The 20386-nt window shown below is 44.4% G+C and overlaps 1 protein-coding gene across 1 annotated transcript in view; it reads right to left on the reverse strand.

Moving 5' to 3' along the window:
- Positions 1 to 20386, reverse strand: part of DOCK11 (dedicator of cytokinesis 11) — a 187270-nt gene that overhangs the window by 77850 nt on the left and 89034 nt on the right. Inside the window, 10 exon segments of the mRNA XM_081808354.1 lie at positions 1 to 50; positions 132 to 201; positions 1724 to 1842; positions 7245 to 7334; positions 9127 to 9213; positions 9849 to 9970; positions 13578 to 13701; positions 15697 to 15789; positions 18015 to 18080; positions 18173 to 18357. Of these exon segments, the coding sequence (XP_081664480.1) occupies positions 1 to 50; positions 132 to 201; positions 1724 to 1842; positions 7245 to 7334; positions 9127 to 9213; positions 9849 to 9970; positions 13578 to 13701; positions 15697 to 15789; positions 18015 to 18080; positions 18173 to 18357 (1006 nt within the window).

A 20386-nucleotide genomic window follows, 5' to 3' on the forward strand; every position in this document is an offset into this window, starting at 1 on the left:
TGTATCAGCTGGGCCTGAGGGGCGCTCGGTTTTTCAGGTCGGAAGCTATACTACAAACGAAGGAAAAGGAACCGTCAGTCAAAATTCTCAAGGAAAAGAAACTGCTCCCAAAGAAAGCTTCCTCCACAAACCTTGATGAAGGATCTTAAATAATTATCCAAGCCTTCTTCATGGCACTTCGAAACGATATGTAAGAGAACCCTGAAAACACATTCGCAAAGGGCAGCATGTCAGGCTATGGTGAATTTCCACAGTTGCACTGTCTAGCCCTAAAAATACCCCCACACTACCTGAAGTGTTAAAAGTGAGAGGATTGCAGAACATATAATAAGATTGTCTAACAAGATTTCCGCATCTAACATGCTCAGGGCCTTGCAAAAACACTTCCCAGTTCAAAAGAAGGCTATTACGTTTTGGCAGCCCAGCTCTAAATCTCTGTGCACGTTTCAAGTAGGGTCACGGCTACTACGGGGCAAAAGACCTCCAGTGGGGTCAATATTGAAATCCCCTCCAGTGAGTAAAAGGAAAGGAAAGAGAAAGATAAAGAAAAAATGAAAAGCACATCTACAGATGGGGGAAAAGGAAGAGAGAGACAGGACGGGTATAACGGCGTGACCTGCGATTGGCAGTAAATCTAAAATTCATATACGAGACTGGCAGTGGTTCTCAAACATGATCATGCATCGGAATCACCCGGAGGGCAGAAGGCTGGGCCGCTCTCCCAGAGGTTCTGATTTTTGAGGTCTGGGGTGAAGTTCAATGACCAGCATGTTTCATCAGCTCCCAGGTGATACTGATGCTGCTGGGGTAGGAGCCGTATTTGAGAACCACGGGACTACAGGGATGCTTTGTAAATTTTTGAGCAGACTGTCCCCAACAGCAGAGTAGAACAAACAGGTGCGCAGGGGTGTCGCTTAAGGCCCAGCCGGAGAGGGCGTGGCAACAGTAGAAGCAGCAAAGCCAGAAACATCCAGCACTGAGCTCTCAATGCTTTTAAGTATCCTATTTTAATTGCAAAATTCAGTGCATTTTGCCTTCTACTCTACCATATATCCTTGTTTGTTTCTATAAAAGTAATAGTCCCTCACTGTTTTTGAGTAAAAATTCATGGCTTAGGGTGACTCTGTCCAACGTGAGAGCCACTAGGCACCTGTGGCTATTTAATGAAAATCGACAACAGTGAAAAGTTCAGTTCCCCAGCTGCACTAGCCCTATTTCAAGTGCTCAAAAGCTAAATATGGCTAATGGCCACCATATTGGGCAGCACAAGTGTAGAACAATTCCACGATTGGAGAAAGTTCTATCGGACAACACTGGTCTAGGGCAATGGTTCTCAAACTCTGTTGCATTATGGAATCACCTGGATAGCTTAAAAAAAAAAAAAAAATACTGATGCTGAAGTTCCACCCCTAGATATTCTGGTTTCGTTGGTATGAATGTGGTCTGGGCACAGACCTCTTTAAAAGCTCCCCAGGTGATTCTAACATGCAGTCAGGTTTTAGAACCCCTGGTGGAGGAAAACACATTAAGTTTCTCCTATGGTTTCTGGTACCATCTATCCCTGGCAATACATGACCCCAGTCTGAAAAGCATGAAACAAGAGAAAATGGATATTAGATATCTGACTTGTGGGTTCTCGTCTGGAAGATAAATTTATAGTGAAAATGAAGAAACACAAAAAGAAACAAAAGTTGTGTCTTTGTATTTTAACACCGAAACTCACATGGTGCAGTTGATAGGAACGTCATCTTCGTGGGTCATATTTGTGAGAACCCGGAAGAGTTGCATAAGAATTACAGGTAGAAACTGTATCATGACTTGGATCTCCATGGCATGCAAACACTAAAATAAGTCATTATTAGTTATGAAAACAAACAGAAATATGATATAGCTTGCAAATGTGAAACAACAAAAAAATTAAGTAATGAGAAATACATTCACTTGAATATAAGCCCACTTCGATGTGAGCTTCGTAAGACAGGGGACTTTGTTTTGTTGATTCCTTTATCCACATCTCTATTTTGGCACTCAGATTTTGTTTGTGTATTTCACATTAAACACTTTATCTACCGAAGATAAAAAGTGTAACTGGGATAAAGGGGTTTTGGAATAAAGACAACTGATTGCTGGTAAACCAGCACTCCACTGGAGTGGGAGAGCAGATGTGTGTGAAGGTTCTGGAGACTGGCCTGCTGGAGTGTGTTCTACAGAACGTGGCCCATCCGTTAATCTGCTGAGAAGGTAAATGGGATGCAGTAAAGAGCACTCCTCTGTGTAACTGGCTTCACACTGGCACCAAAATTGGGGCATCACTGCATTCAAACATCCCTACAGTACCTTTCTTCCAAGTGCTAACACCCTGTCTCTAGCCATAGATACGTCAACAGCACAAAGTAGAAATGTGTTCGTATGTCTGTAGAAATGAGACGAGCAGCAACATCTGTAAAATGTCTTTCTTCTTCCTTCCCTTCTCCCCACCTCCCCTCCTTCACTCAGGCATTCACTCAATCATTTCATCAACCAGCCAACCAAAAGGTGAAAACAAGTCTCACAGGGCACCTTGTACACCGGTTCACGGTTCATTGTGATGGGAAATGCAGAGACGGAGGAGACAAGTCTCTGGACCTAAGGAACTCAGTAGTTCTCTTTTGCTCTGTCTCTCCATCCTTAGCCTCATCATCCCTTTTCAGGACACTATCATCTATATGCGAAGCATCTCAGCCGTGACCTCTTAGTTCTGGGCAGAGTCTCTTCAGTCAGATGCATAAGGCAAGAGATCGAGCTCAAGGAACCCATGTCTATCCTTCGAGTTTTTCCTTCCTTTTGCTCCCTTTCTTCTTGCCTTACTGCCATCACCCCTCTTAACCTATAACCAAAATAGTCTAATCATTTCATAGTTGGTCTCTGTGCAGGTCGTCTTAATTCTCCACATCCACGTCTCATTTCCAAATTCATCTCCCTCCGATTTGGTTCCATCAGACCACCTCCTGCCAAAATGCCTGTGGCTCTCAACCACGGGCCACTTTGTCCCCCACGGGACATCCCCCAATGTCTGGAGACACTGGGGGTTGTCACAACTGGGGGTGCTCCTGGCACCTAGTGGATAGAGGTCAGGGATGCTGCTAAACGTCCTACCATGCACTGGACAGCCACTTACCACAGAGAAACTGACCTGTCCAAAATGTCAACAGTGCCAAGCTTGAGAAACTCGGGCCTACGGTCCAAGATTACTTAAGACCCAACCTAGATTTCCAGCTGTAACACTCTTCATTCTTCATAAGGCCAAACAGGTGCCTTGACTGCATTCCCACCTTTGTGTATTTGTTCGGTTTTTAGCCGCATCCTAGCCATCCTTCCAAGTCAAGTTGAAACCCCTACTCATTCGACAAAGGCATACTGAATGACCCTCCAAGGGCCAAGCACATCAGAAACACCTGGTTCCTCCCATCAAGCCGTTCAGAGTCTATGGGGAGAAAGACCTGGGACTAAATCTACAACACAAATGGTCAACAGTACAACAGTGGTATGTACAAGATGCACGAAGGAAGAAGCAACGGAGTCCTCACGTGGGCAGAGGATGTCCAATAAGGCTTCAGAGAGGAGGCAGGTGAAAGGCAAAGTGGGATAATAGCAGGTAGAAAAGAGAGATGGGCATTCAAGGCAAAACTGATCCAGTATCGCTCCTCGGTAATTTACTCTCAGCGCAACAGCTAGAGTGTTCTTCCTACCCCTTGTTACCGACCAAACAAACCACCATGAACCAAAGGCTGTCAAGGGCTTCCCGTGCCTACATGTACCCCACCTCCCTCTCCAAGCTCATCTCATGCCACCTCCCCCCCACCCCGCAGCTGCTCACTGCGTTTCTTCTTTTCCGTCCTTCTAACACCGTCGCAAGGTGTTTACGCCTGCTGCAATCATCTGTCCTCCTTTGCCACAGCTTTAGCCCCTACGCTCATTTTCCTCTCATCAATTTCTTTTCGGCTTGATGCATCATCTGCTCAGATAGCCTTCCCTGACAACTCCATCTAGAACGCACTCCTGTCATGTCGGATCCCATTCATCTGTTCTATTTTCTCCGCAACATTCATCTTGATCTCAAATTACTCATTTATACCCTCTCTACCCCAGCGAGAGCAGGGATGTAGTCTGAATTGCTTCCCCGTCATATTCCTAGTGCCCACCGCACTATCTGGTCCATACGAGGTGCCCAGTAAGTATTTGGCGAATGACTGTATCAACGAATAAAATAAGGAACCGAAGCATTAAGATAAAGATGGGAGGCTTCTAGTCTCAGGGGTTCCTCGGTTCCCTGGACCCTTAGCACTATAACCTGGATCGTGCATTTGCTATCTATCACATATTGGTACTGCTCACTTACATTGTCATTCTACTCGTATGTGTCCTGTCTCTCTGACTGGTTTTAAGATCCTCATGGGCAATGACCCTAAGTTATTCTTCTCTGCAAGCCTCGCAGCATCTGGGAAAATACTACATACATAATAAAAGCCCAACAAGCAGGTGGCAAGTGAATTGGTGAAACAATGTCATTTATGGGGTCAACAAATAACACGGTTTGGTAGAAAGAACATGGGACCAGGAGTCAAGAGACACACGCCACAGGCTCGGCTCAGCTCAGCTCTGCTCCTTACCAGGTGAGCGACCACAGGCAAGTCCCCTCTACTTGGGCTTCAGTCTCCTTATCCGTAAAATAAAAACTCTCAAGACTCCCTTTCAGGGCTAACAGTCCCTACAGGAACTGGGCTGTTTCTGTAATCGTACAGCATTTCACTCGCTGCCACTAGAGGGCGAGCAAAGGTCACATAAATATCAGAAATTTCCACACCCTCACTTCCACACAAAAAGGAGTACTTTTTTTTTCTCCATTTTAAGACTACCAGTATATTTGAAAATGAAGCTCTGCTCTATTCCATTCTGTTAAAACTTTTACAAAGCTTCCCCACTGGAAGAAAAGCCAAAGAATTTAACAGGCTCAGCATACACACATAAACCTGGCATTCTAGACATTACCCAAGGAAAGGATTTGAGAGGTAGAGGACTGTTAGACTTCTTAATAATAATTAAGAATAACAGTCACCATTTATCACCTATCCCCCTACTTTTATCCTTCCAACAGTATATGCTCAATATGGTAGGCGGAATGAGGCTTTATTATTATTTTTTAAAGATTTTACTTATTTATTTGACAGAGAGAGACACAGTGAGAGAGGGAACACAAGCAGGGGGAGTGGGAGAGGGAGAAGCAGGCTCCCCAGTTTAGCAGGGATCCCGATGCGGGGCTCGATCCCAGGACCCTGAGATCATGACCCGACCTGAAGGCAGACACTTAACTACTGAGCCACCCAGGCACCCTAGAATGAGGCTTTAAAAACCCAAAGCCCATCATGTGGCTCCTCTGTTCAGCACCCTGCAAGGCTTCCCAGCTCATTGAAGGTATAATTCAAACTCCTCATCATGGCGTATGAGGCCTTCCCCAACTAGCTCCTTGGGGTCTTTGCACCTGCTGCTCCCAGCTCGCTCAGAAGTCCACCTAGCTGGCGCCCTCATTTCCCTTAGGTCTCTGGCAAGTGTCACTTTACCAGAGATCTTCTCTGACACTTTATCTAGAAGAGGGACCCCTTAGAATCTTTATTCCTCTTCAATATGTTAGGGGTTCCTTTGTGGCACTTATCACCACCTGAATGAATATATATATTCATTTCTTTGTTTATTGTTCATCTGCCTCCACAAGAAAGTAAGCCCCTCGACAATGAGGATGTTGTCTGTTTTCTCCATTTATATTCCAAACACTTAGAATGATGCCTGGCCCATAGAAAGCCTCAAGAATTCAGTGTAGACTCAAGGATTACTATACTCTATAGTAGATGCCCTATCTCACTTAAGCTTCAAAACCACCCTAACAAGGTGGCGTTGCTGGTTATCCCTATGTGACAGATGAAGAAACAAAGGCTTGGAGTAGTTCAGGAACTTGGCCAAGGTCAATCCCAGGGCTAATAAGGGACAGGTCTGGGACACACACTGGGTGAATGATTCCAGAACCCATCCGTATTATCTCATCTCCTACTACCTCTCTGGAAGAAATGCACGTTTTTATTTCCTGAGAATGGCATTAAGTAGTAACATGTGTCCAAAGGGAAATCTTGTAGAGATTTCACTTAAAATAAAAATTCCTGGGGCGCCTGGGTGGCTCAGTCATTAAGCGTCTGCTTTCGGCTCAGGTCATGGTCCCAGGGTCCTGGGATCAAGCCCTGCCCTGTATTGGGTTCCCTGCTCCGTGGGGAGTCTGCTTCTCCTTCTCCCACTCCCCCTGCTTGTGTTCCCTCTCTCGCTGTGTCTTTCTCTGTCAAATAAATAAAATCTTTAAAATAAAATAAAATAATTCCTGGGACGCCTGGGTGGCTCAGTCGGTGAAGCGTCTGCCTTCGGCTCAGCTTGTGATCTCAGGGTCCTGGGATTGAGCCCCGCATCGGGCTCCCTGCTCAGCAGTGAGTCTGCTTCTCCCTCTGTCTACCACTCCCCCTGCTTCTGCTCTGTATCTCTCTCTCTGAGAAATAAATAAAATCTTTAAAAGAGTCTCATAAAAAATAAATAAAATAAAATAAAATAAAAATTCTTCAGGCTTGCCATGGCTGACCTACCGAAGGAGCAACCAAAAGCAGAGTCGCTGTCAGCTAGGTCCCGTGATGTGCAATTTGGTCCTACCATGTTAGGCAATAAATGGGAGTCTTGGGTTCTCAATACATTGGACGAAATGTGGTGTTTCTTAAGACTCTTCCATGCAACATGCAGAACCGAGGTTTTTCTGTCTTTAGTTGACCCCTTTGATAATCTTTCACCCATAGACCCAGGAATCGTCATTTTATTCCAAGCAAAAGGGACTCCATTTCTCCTGACCCTTTTCCCCCCAGCACCTTTCCTGGGCAGTAAGCAGGAAGAGAAAAGACCTGAAAAAGTCAATTTATGGAACTGAAATAAACATTTTCATGAGATTTTCAGAAATATGTCGACAGATTCTAGCTACAACATTTTCTTCCTAATGTAGCAACTCTGCGGTCTGCTCCTAAATAGGCACTTGACAGAAAAGCACATAAAAGAAAATATTCTCTTGAGGGTACACAGCCCAAAGTATTTTAAGGAGTTAGTTTGATCCCCGCCCCCAATCAAAAGGTGGCAACAAGAAAGACACTAAAACCAACCCTTTTTGCAGAAAGCTGCTGTTCATTTACCTTTAAATATTTAATGAGCTCCCCCGGAACCTCTTTCGAGCCTGACTGAATCAGCTGGCAATGATGGAAGAATTTGTGCACATGGAGATCCTGAAAAACAGATGGACACGGCCATATGAAATGTGATTCCTCACCCTCAGACGCAGGCTCTCTAGCGCTCCCTCTGCCCTCATCTTGCAAACCTACCCACCAGGGTCTCCAAGCGCCCAGACCCGGCTGCTGCGGCTACCAACATCTGTGTCCGCGTCCCTTAGTCCCCTGGACCATCACACAAAGCAGCAAAACCAGGCAAAGTGAGCATGTGCCTAAGCATACCGGGCAAGCCACAGTTTTTGCGTGGCTAGTCAAACCTTCGTTTAATTCCTTTTTTGACGGGTGTAGCCTCTGAAGTTGGGCTGCTTCTACATTTTTAATGAAATGAGTAGGAATAGAGGTCTGGACTGACAGACGAAGGAAAGGGAGCAGCAGGGAGCTACCAGACAAGTCTCAGGCATTCAATGTTCAACTTACCATGGCACTTGGCTGGCGAGTGTCCAGCTGGCCTATATGGAATCTATATATCATATGCAGGCTCTGTGGACAGTGCGTACCGTATCGGGAACTGGGATAATAAGATTTGGATTTTGACCTGGTTCTTCTAATTAGTATCTGTGTGACCTTGGGTCAGTCATCTAACCCGACCAAGTTTCGGTTTCTCCATCCATGGAATGGTGAAGTGGGCAGGGGGGCCACACCAAGGAACGTGGACTGTCTCTTGTCCATCGGTGATTTTTTGAATGGTCGCTTGAGCCTTCCAACAGACATCTGACTCTAACTGCATGGCTGATAAGGCTTAGAGTAAACTGTACTAGTCATCCATGATCCACTGACTTCAAATTTCTGGGTTTGACTCCGGTCTAACGGTGAGAAAAACATCAGACAAATTCCAACAGAAGGGCAGCCTACCCAATATCACTACTCATGAAGATGGACAAGGTCATCAAAAACAATGAATGTCTGAGAACTTGTCACAGCCAAGAGGAGCCTAAGAAGATGGAACAACTACATGTAATATGCTATCCTGGATAGAATCGTGGAACAGAAAAATGTCATTAATAGGTAAAAACTAAGGAAATCTGAGTAAATACAAACCTTAGTCATTGATTATGTATCACTACTGGTTCATTAATTATAACAAACGTGTCATACTAATGAATGTAAGTGGCTAATAACAGGGAAACTAGGTGGGGCGCCTCAGTGGATCAGTTCGTTGAGCGTCTGCCTTCGGCTCAGGTCACGATCTCAGGGTCCTGGGATCGAGCCCTGGGTCGGGCTCCCCGCTCAGTGGGGAGCCTGCTTCTCCCTCTGCCCTCTGTCCCTCCCCCGGCTTGTGCTCTCTCTCTCTAAAATAAATAAATAAAATCTTTTTTAAAAATAACAGGGAAACAAGGTACAGGGTATATGGGAATTCTCTGTATTGTCCTATTTTTCTGTAAATCCCAAACTGTTCCAAAAACTAAAATTTATTTTTTTAAAGAGGTGATAAGGGCCTCCACAATCCTTTCAGACTTTTGTGAGGCTTGAATCCATTAATGGGAACAAAGGGATTCGGGGATTTGAAAGGGATTATAAAATCTGAGTTACTACTATTAAGAATGATGTTATTACTAATGAGAAAGCCTTTGAGGCCACAATCTCTCTAAAGCCGCAGGAATCAAATATAGTCTATTCTAAACAAGAAATAGAATCGGGGGCACCCGGCTGGCGCAGTTGGAAGAGCATGCGACGCTTGACCTCGGGGTCGTGAGTTCAAGCCCCATGCTGGGTGTAGAGATTACTCAAAAATAAACAAACTTAAAGATTCAAATATCAAAATTGACAAAATTCACATGATGCAACTTACTTGAGTATAAATCGTAGACTCTAAGTGGCTTTTAATCTTCAACAAAGGCTTTGCACCGTCTACCCACTTAATATCCACATTAGATTGCTGTGGACGGAAAATAGATAGGAGTTTCTATAACATACCTATGAATAGATGAGCGACACATGACACCTTTACACATTTCAACTTTTTCCCTTTTTTTTTTTTTAACCCCAGAAACAAATGTGTTTGTGTCACACATAGGGAACTATTGGAGACAATAACCTGCCTTGAGAATAAACGGCTCCTAGATCATTTTCAATTTCCAGTGCTTTGCCGGCTGAGCTTTCATAAAGTACAATAAAAATGAATTACTAAATAAATGCATTTTTAACAACGATGCACAAAATCCAAGCCTCAGCTTGTAAAACTGTTATTAGAATAACAGACACGAGGGGTGCCTGGCTGGCTCAGTCAGAAGAGCATGCGGACTCTTGGTCTCAGGGTCGTGAGTTCGAGCCCCACGTTGGGTGGAGGGATTACTTAAAAATAAAATCTTTAAAAAAAAAAAAAGAATCAACAGACATGAGGTAACTTGGTCAAACTGCTCTCAAAAGTTTTCCAGCGCTCACTTTCCATACTTAGCTTTCTTGTGGACCGGTCCTCAGACCGGACTTTGTGAAGCTATCCACCAGAAGAGCGAATTCTACTTTTTAAACGTTTCATCGTGATCCCTTCAACAAATGCAGTGATTTTCCTACCCTTCTTGATTCTGCATCATTCAGATTCAAGTAGCCCGGAGGAAGATTGGCGGAAACTGGCAGCTGCTGCTCAAATGTAATGATTCTACCATCCTTCAGCAAAGGTACCCAGGCAAAGCCAACTGCCAAGACAATAATCAACCGTGAGAGATGAAACTGCAAGTGCAATTAGCTACACAGATCTCTGAATGCTGGGGAACAGGGCGGGGTGGCAACGTTTCCAGGGGTCTGTACGGGGGAGTCCACGCGGTGGGCATCTGAATCCTGGGGAAGGAACAATGCATTTGGATGGCTTCCTAATCACAGCCTGGCCACTAATGAGTTCTCTACTCAACTTCCTGGACTATAAATTGGGAACGACACATAGTCTTTCCGCCTACTAGTTACTGAGAGACCAAAGAGAGATAATACAGGAGAATACTTAAAAAAATTTTAAAGTGCATCAGTACCATTATCTTTACCCTCTGGGGGATGAATTGTGGTAGACTTATTTTTTAAAAGAGTCCGAGCTCCCTCATCCATCCCTAGTGAGAGCACAGAGTCTCGGGTCTGGGACAATCTCAGCCAGCAATCAGCATGTTGCAGATTTTCTTTCAGCAACCCGACGGTGAGGGACTATGGAAAATTAAGGTCACAAGTCCAGGTCACAGCCCATATTCATACAAGGCAGTGTTCAGCTGGGCAGGTTTTCCTGATTACAGAAGGACGAGGTGTAGTAGCAGAATGCAGACGGGCCATAGTGTTTACGACTCGAATCCACTGAGAGATGTCCCCCCGTCTCTGTATTTCCTAAAAGTTCTGCTCAAAAGAGCCTCTTGGATTTCTATTAGAAAACTCATCATGTTCCAGCTAAAAAAGCCTGAGCCATCTGTATTCCTCAGGTTGAGTAGTGTCATTATTTCCATTATAGAGCTTACTCTGGGCTTCAAGTGTTTATATCTCAGCTGTAAAAAAAGCTTGCTCGGGACCAAGGTTTGGCACATGAGCGAGGATGTTGGCTGGAGAGCCCTTTTTGAAAGCCACTGCCTTCTGATTCTTTAAAATTCTTTGCGTGAGTGTGTATGTTTATACTGCGAACACAGAAGTCAACACAAATCTGGTTAGAATGTTTTCATTCACGTGTTTAATTTGGCAAATGCTTTAATTCTTCAAAGAAGACAAATATGTTGCTTTCTCTAAGGAGACTAAATGGCTTTCTCAGACTCCGAAACACGTCTGAAGGGCATCTTTACTAGCACAGCTTCAGAAATGGTTTACCCAGAGGCTCTTCTCTTATAAAGAGCAGAGGAAAGTAACGTGAGCACGGGAACCATTCGAAAGGACTCTGTCAGAGTAGTTGACTGAAAAAGCAGACACATGACCAAAGGTTTCCAGTCCAGAAAAATAGGAAAATCTATTTCTTGTTCTTGGTTGAAATTTTTCCCCACAGACATTTTTATTGAGATAGAATTCAGATACCATACAGTTTGTCTATTTAAAAGTGCACCCTTCAACAGTTTTTAGCATATTCACAAAGCTGGGCATCCACTGCTACGATCTAATTCCAGAACTCTTCCATCACGCCACAAAAGAACCTCCACACCCCTTAGAAGTCACTCCCTATTTCTCCTTTCCCCCAGTCCCTGGCAACTGCTAGTCTACTTTCTGTCTCTATGGAATTGCTTAGGCAACATTTTTGCACTATGAATTAATCAGAGCGTGGCCAAGGGTGTCTCTCAGTCAAAACTCATACAGAGCACTTGGAAGCTGAGAAGGTACAGTGTCGAGCACACGCCATCTGGCTCAGGGATGTGAAGCCACTTAAGGATGGACAGCTCAAAGCGATGAGTGGCCCACGGAATAACCATCTTGTGCTCCACCGAGCCCTTTGCCCCCTTCAGTCTAGGATTTAAATAAGGAAAGAGTAATGTGTCCTTTAGGACGTGCACGGTCTTGAGTTCCTATTGTTCTGCCAGATTTCTTCTCAACCCTCGCGGTCCCTTGCCCTGAACAAACTGCAATTCCTGTGGAGACAGAGAACAGGACCACACGATCCATAAGGGCAACTTTCTACTACTTCAGTCTGGCTGCCTGGAGGGCTTCACTCAGATGTCTCACTGGCACCTCAAACTCAACATCAGTCCAAAACCTATGATTCCCCACTACCCCGTGATTTTGCTACTTGCAAGTTCCTTCTTTCCAGTGTTGAAGCTTCACTGCTAACTCTGAATTCTCTCTCTAGTTACCAACCATTTGTCAGACCCGATACATTCTTCTTCTGCAGTCCCTTTCTCTCCATCCCCCGGCTACTGCCGTAGGGTGGCCCCCTTTCCCCCTGGACCTCTGAAGTAACCCCTAACTGGCGTTTCTTCCTTCTTTCTCACTCCAACGCCCTCCGCCATCACATCGCTGCCTGCGGAAGAGCTCTTACCGGTGTTTACAGCCCTTCGATAGTTCCATGCTGGTGACAGAATACAGTCAAATCCACAGCCTGGCATTCAAGGCTTTCCATGATCTGGTGCCTCCTTTTCAACCTGACGTCCTGTTGATTCCCCTCCCAACACCTGGTGCCCTGGTCCTACTGAACTTACGCGTGGTTCCCTGTCCATATCCCTCAACACTCGGCCTCTGGACAAGCTCTTCCGTTATCCTGGAATCTACCTTCCTGCCATCACTGCATTGTCAAACTCTACTTCGCCCGTTTAAGGCCTCACCCCAAACCCCATCTCCTCCTGGGAGCCTTCCCAGATTCCCAGCCACTTGTCCCTCCAACCAGTCGAAGTAATAACTCACTCTTCCCGGAGATTACACAGCACCGCTTTCTTGGTAGCTTACTACTTTCTATCTTGTCTGATGGTTGTCTTATAGATCTCATTTCCCCTGCTAGACCATAGGCTCACTGAAGATGAGATCTATGTTTGAGTCTCCACTGTATTCTCCTTAGTACTTATCATAATGTCTCGCACATAATAAATATGCAGACCTATTTGGTGAATGAATGAATGAATGCAGGAATGAATGAATGAATTTCAGACTGATCCAGGCTAGCTTGGATCTGAATCCCAGGGCCTCCTGACATTTATCTAGTGGCGGTGACACACACAATGTTTATAGGGCTTCTGTGTTCTCCTACAGGATGCTTCCCACTGGTTTATCTAAAGCTTTGCTGGATGGGACCAGGACTGGCCCTTCACTACTAGCGTTTATTCCGATTCATTAAATCTGTTCTGTTCTCACTAGAACCAGGTGGGTCCCCAATCTCCCTCAGGCTCAAATATACCCCTGGGCTCTGGGCTTACTTCCTACTTCCTTAGCGAGACAAACTGGAAAGTTCTGGTTGCTGGGCCATTCTACTTAAAAGAAATGATGGTCGGGGCGCCTGGGTGGCTCAGTCATTAAGAGTCTGCCTTCGGCTCAGGTCTTGATCCCAGGGTCCTGGGATCGGGCCCCACATCAGGCTCCCTGCTCAGCGGGAAGCCTGCTTCTCCTTCTCCCACTCCCCCTGCTTGTGTTCCCTCTCTCACTGTCTCTCTCTCTCTTGTCAAATAAATAAATAAAATCTTTAAAAAAAAAAAAGAAATGATGGTCAAATGAACCTATAATTCATCTTTCACCAGTGAACTTTTTAATTCGGAAATGTACATTTTGGTGAGGGGAAGAAGTGGTTTGCAGCTTGAGGAAAAGAGGTTACATTCTAGACAATTCCATCTCAAATAGCTGTAGAAAGAGACTTTGAAAGAGTACACGTACCTGGAGTTTCAACTGTGTCTTGCTTTTTGGTTGTTCCCTTTGTATTAATTTCACAACTCACATGATAAAAAGTAAAAAGCAAATGATGTTTTTGATGCAGGTGAATGGGAAGCTCGATTTTAATCTGAAATGACAGCAAAATCACACATCGCATTTTGTTTTGTTTTCATTGTCAAGCTGGACAGTCAGACCTTTAGTTCAATTTCATCATACTTTTCCAATGACATAGTTTTTCTCAACGACAAGCCAAGTCCTCAAGTAATAGGGATCATTTAAATATACTCTAAAGGCTTTTCCAGTCAGTTTCAATTTGACAACAATAGTCTCCTGGGTAGTGAGGGCTGATTTATGACTTGTGCTGGAGAGTCCAGTGGATTCTCCTGGATGCAACTTTGCAGCAGGATTTTCTAAAACACTGGATCAAAACCACAGCCTCACAGCCCAGAGATACTATATAACTCAATCTGAGTCAGTGAATGCAATCCATCTAAAATGTGTACTGAGTTTGAAAGGTTTCTTTTTTCTAAACTGTTGCTTTCCTTTGCATGGAAAAAAAAAAATTAAGCTTTGCAAATAAATGTGCAAAAAGTCACTATGGTATTATGGTATCCACCAATTACAGTTCATATAAATATCTTTTGAAGGAAAACACAAGATTACTCTTGAATAAAGAAATAAAAATCGTCACCCTTGGCACATGAATTTAATCCTAGAAATTAACACTTCAATACAAGCATCTCAAGTGATTTTCCAATCAGGACCCAACCAAATGTCTTTACTGCCTCCTGGAAGTATATAAGAGACACATCACAGATTTAATTGATTGGACGCGTGTGCATACACCTGCACAAAAGCACATGCAATCTCTCTCAATCTCTCGCTGTCTTGGTCAATAGAGACTGAAACGACTGAAAAGCCTGTTTCTTTCGGGCGCCCTAAGAATAATGCGGATTACTTGCTAAACGATCGAGTTTTCTGGAGTGACTGGTGTCGATGAGAGAGGGGGACATATTAAAACAGCTTGGTGCTGGACATCTGGCCTCATCATCATTCACGCAAGGCAGGGTTTTGGTGTTAGAACTAATTTCTGTTGTAGGTATATTTCACCACAGAACACGCCTATTCATAGCAGCCAGACCATCTGGGTATCTAATGCTCTGCTGCACATAAATATGGGCACACTCTCTCTCTGGGGGGCAAAACTGCAAGGCACCGCTATGCTCCTCCCCATCCCCCACACCACCAAGAGCATTGGATGGAGAAAGGGAGGAGGCCTCAAGCTGGGGTGCAAAGCCTCCTGACGACAGCAGGTGGACCTGGGGAAAAATTGTGACAGCAGGGGGGAATGGTGACAGACAAAGAGCCCTGAGAAGCAGAAAGAGCAAAGCTTGCGGCCTGGGATGCATATCCAGGTTCCTGGAGACACGGAGGAATCAAAAGCAGTCTGCAGATTTGGCTAAGCCAGGGACACGCCAACTGGAGGAGGCTGGGACAGAGACACTAAGAGAGACACTGGCAAGTACAGAGAGACGCAGAGAAGGAGAAGGAAAGAGAGGCAGAGGCAGGGCCCGAGAGGTAGACTGGGGTGGAGGGGAGCATGGAGCTTGCGAGACACTCCCCTTCGTCTACACTGCACTGACGCATTAGAGCACCCAGTGGGGTTCTGGCAGCCCCCACGTGCTGCTGCGTCTCTCAAAGCATTTCACTTACAGAGCGGCTGCGCCCCTAGCCCCATGCAAAACCGCAGGAAGAAAGATCTAGAAGGGCCTTCAGAACATCTCTTCTGAATTTCTTCTTTGAAGGCTGAGGAAATGGGAGACTTGGGAAAGGGGAAGTGGCTTGCTCAAGATCACAGAGCTAGTTGTCAAGGCGAGGCTAGAATCCTAGCTCTCGTCTCATGTTTGTTCCCTATGTGGTTACCTCTTGCCGGAGCCCCTTCCCTTTGTGGGCACATTCCACCGTCATCAAAGGGCATCGAGCCCTTCGCCTTGGTGTGACGCTTTCTATTTTCACGGGACAAAATGTTCAGGGATTGCAAGGGCAGAGAAAATGATGGAGATGAAGAGAAAAAGAAGAGCCACCGCCATGTTTTACGAACATCGGAAAAATGTGTTCTCACCTCATCATAGAACTCTGGATTTTGGTTGTGATGCAAGACAACAGCATAAGCATTTGTGGTAAAAACAGACCCGGCGGGTTTTCCGTAAATACACTGCAAAAGAAGGAAACGGAGTCACCCATCTCGGTGAAGGCCTTTAAATATAACGCAATGGAACCACACATGGTTGGAGGCATCTGTGAGCCCAAGGCCATGGCCAAGCCCACCAGGCTTTCACCGTGAGCTTGTAAATTCTGAATCATTTACAGTCACTCCAGCTACCACCCCAGACATCGCGGAACTTGGCTGCATGGATGCTTCTGAATTTCTGGTCATCAAAAAAAAAAAAAAAAAAAAAAAAAAAAGCACTCCCCAATTAGTTGACAGCAAGAAGTCAAACATGGCTAATCATTTGGAAAGGGAACATTCTGAAACCAGATTTGGAAAGCTTACTTCTCTCGTGCTATTTGCCTTTCTTTTTTTTTTTTTTAAGATTTTATTTATTTATTTGAGAGAGAGAGAATGAGAGACAGAGAGCACGAGAGGGAAGAGGGTCAGAAGGAGAAGCAGACTCCCTGCCGAGCAGGGAGCCCGACACGGGACTCGATCCCGGGACTCCAGGATCATGACCTGAGCTGAAGGCAGTCGCTTAACCAACTGAGCCACCCAGGCGCCCTGCTATTTGCCTTTCTTGAGAAGCTCCCCACCAGGCAGTTAGCAACATTTGCTGGATGCTCCTTGGGCGGTGGGCAAGGTGAGGAGCTAAAACTCGCGCACACAGCAGACACATTCCCAGCCTAAAGGGATTAAAAACTGAACGTCTACTAAGCTACAGACAAGCTTACTGTTCGCTCACTTTATGAGCCCTGTTTTAAAATTCACTGGCTTTCTGTGAGACCCATAAAATAAATGCGAGGCTTTCTATGGTTCCATGAAAAGATCCGATTGCATTTCTGGTGTGAGTTTTGCACTTCCACAGGCCCAATAAGCTCAAGGATAAATATGGAGTCAGCATGCCAAGGTACTAATTGCCTCACCCTGTTACTTCAGAGCCAGCCTCTAGGCCAGCTAAGAAATGAAATTCAGAACTCCATGTGAATGCATCGCCAATTCTCCTTAAATACGGTTCTGGAGGCAATTTGCAGGAACTGCAGAGGGATAACCTAAGAATCTTTAAGGGTACAAAAGGACATTGCATGGGGGAAAAGGAAGAGTCATTCTCATCTCCAGTGAGGGGGGAATCAGAGAAAATACACCTAATTTGAGCCAGCTAATTCTTAGGTTTCTCGGGCGGTGGGGGGGAAGAACACCAAAAACCCAAAAACAACGAAACACCTCTTTTCTGAGGTAGGGGTTATTAAACATTCAACGACTTAGTCAGGGGCTTCCAGGCTTTTTCCCCAGGAGGTCTGAATGGAGGACTGGCTGTCCATCTGTCTGATTTAGGCTCAAGCTAGAGAAGTAGGGGGCCAGATAAACAAATTGTGACGGCTAGATGCTCTCGGAACTTCTCTTTCAGGCCTCTGTTTAATGCGCTCAAGAGTGAAAAGATAAAGGCGCTGTGACGTGAGAGGTATTTAAGGATTGCTCTATCGGAGAATACTGAGATTCTGCTTTGCCTCCACCACGAATCCAAGTCTGGAGGCACCATTTGGACACTGCCAGGGGAGAAGTCCTATCTCAGATCAAAGCAGTCATGCTGTGCTTCTGTTAGCTCAAAGCCTGTTCAGGTTTCAAGGAGAAAGGAGTTTATGGTCCCCTGATGATACCATTAGAAACTATCAGGTCATAGGAGAAAATGACCTTGTGATGGCACATCAGAGCAATGCAAAATCAAAGAGGAGCAAAAGTAAAATGCTGGTATATGAAGCTGACCCATTTTTAAAGCTACACACCCTCCTACCTCATTTGGTTATTTTTAAAATATTTAATCCTCACAGTTAACGTGTAAGAGTAGAAAAGGCAGTATTACCTTCATCACTCGAGTACATTTTCTTTGTGGAGCTTAGAGAAATCAAACTTAGCCTATGAAACTACCAAGTACCAAAATCTTTATCTTTTTTTTTAAGATTTTATTTATTTATTTATTTGAGAGAGAGCATGCGCACACAATCAGGGGGAGGGGCAGAGGGAGAGGGAGAAGCAGGCTCCTCGCTGAGCAGGGAGAGGGAGAAGCAGGCTCCTCGCTGAGCAGGGAGCCCGATGTGGGGCTCCATCCCAGGACCCTGGGATCATGACCTGAGCCAAAGGCAGACACCCAACCCACTGAGCCACCCAGGCGCCCCCAAAATATTTATCTTTACATTAAAAGTGTATGCTTATCAAGATCATAAACAAACCTTTAGAGCGCTAGCGTCGCTTTCATCTGAATCCCGGAATTCCACACAGACCGCAATGTTCCTTGCCTAAAAATGATTAATCACTCAAAATGAGTCCTAAAACCAGAAAATTATAAGTAGCATTTTATACCCCAAAATGTATAGTTTACATTGCTTACCTTGGCAAATGTTTTCTGGCTATCGTATTTTAATTGCAAGGGATATACATACAGATGGTTTTTGTAAATAGTAAATGGATAACAGTATTTTGTCATTTCTGGAACAAACTCTTCGACCTCCACAGTAATATTTTGACAATTCTTTTCGAAAGGCTTCAGGGGCACATATGATGAAGTAATACAATCTATAGCAGAGGAAAAAAAACAGGCAAAGATAATACAATCTAGCAATCACAAACACATTCCTGCCTTTATAAAAATATACGTGGACCGCGTTCTCAAAGAGTGATTTAACAAACAGAATTCTTAGTGATTGACAAAAAAGTCATACAACCATTTTAAGCACCCAGAAGGACAAAATGGCGTAGCCTGGTACTGATTTTAGTAGAACCATCCAAACCAGACATGATTGCTAGCTCGTTCTCAATGTAGAATGATTTGCCAAATATAACACATCATAATTTTGACAAATTTAAACTCTGCAAAGAAATCCATTACATTTTTCCTCCTGTGGCTGCAATTTAGCTTTCACTGCAAATTTTTATTGGTATCGGGGAACTAACAGTAAATGTATGCCTCCAATTAGCTCGTGGATAGTCACTCTGAAAAAAGTTAACTTGGTGCAGGTGCAATTTTCACCTAAGAAATACGGGAGGCCTTTGGAAATGACAGATCTTAGGATGTGTTACAAATAATAAATTCGTTACTCCTGAAGGTGAAAAACACAAACGTTCGGAGAAGTGTGGTGGCCAGGGTTACTGAAGTAGCCATGGGACTAGAGGTGATTCATATACCAAAGGAGCTCTAACGTTGCTTGTCCTTGCTGCACTGTGGTTTTGATGGAGCGGGAAGACCCAGGAAGAGTTACACCTGAGCACACAGTGTTTTCTGTTGGGTTCGGTTTTCTCCAATTATTTTTTTTTAAGATTTTATTTATTTATTTGACAGAGAGAGACACAGCGAGAGAGGGAACACAAGCAGGGGGAGTGGGAGAGGGAGAAGCAGGCTTTCCTGCTGAGCAGGGAGTCCGATGTGGGGCTTGATCCCAGGACCCTGGGATCATGACCTGAGCCAAAGGCAGACACTTAACGACTGAGCCATCCAGGCGCCCCGGTTTTCTCCAATTATTATAGTGATACTTACAATAGAATATCTGGAGATAGAGAGTAAAGGCACACAGAAACAAGTGATCGCTCCACTATCCAGAGATAACTACTGTTAGTATTTTGGCATATTTTCTTCTTATCTCCTTTCAATGCCTGTTTTATATAATAATACTCAAATCCTACTGTATATATATAGAACTTGATCCTGGGTTGGGTTTTTTTTTTTTTTTTTTTGGCATTTGATCTAATGTTTTATTCTGTGAACTCTTTATAAACATCATTTTTCACGGCTGCATAAAGTTTCCTGTTGTACCGTCATGCCTTAACCACACCGATGGTGTTAGATTCTTAGGTTGTTTCCAATCTCCCTCCAAAATAAACAACACAGAAAAGAGCACCTTTATGCATAAACTCCTGTCTACATTCCAAATTATTTCTTTAGGGAAAAATAATCCATTCTACTCTTAGGTGTTTTGGAGTTTAAGTTGGATGCCACTCCCCTGCTTATGATCCTTTAGTGACCTCTTATTGCACATGGAATAAAATCCAACCCTTTAAAGAGTTACCATGGTCTATACAATTTCCTGCAGACCCTCTCCTGCTTCATTCCCATCTTCATTATTCCCATCACACACCACACTGGCTTCCTTTCTGCTCCTATGAACCAAGCTTGCTCCTGCCTCACGGTCATTCAGTATGCACCACCCTCAGTCTGGAATGTACCGTCTCCAACCACCATGTGCTGGCTCCTTCTCGCTCTTCAGTTCCTGAGCTGGAGCAAGGCCTCCCTTGGCCACCCTTTTTAAAGCAGCCCACCCCAATCACCAACTCGAATCGCTCATTTGTCTTCTTATTTACTGTCTGTCACTCCTTCTAGACTTTAATCTCCATAATTGCAAAGTTTATTCAGTGAATGAACAGATAGAGAGAAGCTCGAATCAAAATGCCTTAGTTATGAACATCTATGAACATCAATTACCACATCGTGTTCCTACTCCTAGCCAGCAGTAGATGGTTTCACTTTAAACATGTTTGTAAATGCGACAGAGAAGCAAAAGCATCTTGCTACTTTAATTTCCATTAGTGGCATTATTATGAAGATTTGAAC

Source organism: Leptonychotes weddellii, chromosome X (genome assembly GCF_054177405.1).
Source record: "Leptonychotes weddellii isolate Sample4059 chromosome X, ASM5417740v2, whole genome shotgun sequence".
Classification (NCBI taxonomy): domain Eukaryota; kingdom Metazoa; phylum Chordata; class Mammalia; order Carnivora; family Phocidae; genus Leptonychotes; species Leptonychotes weddellii.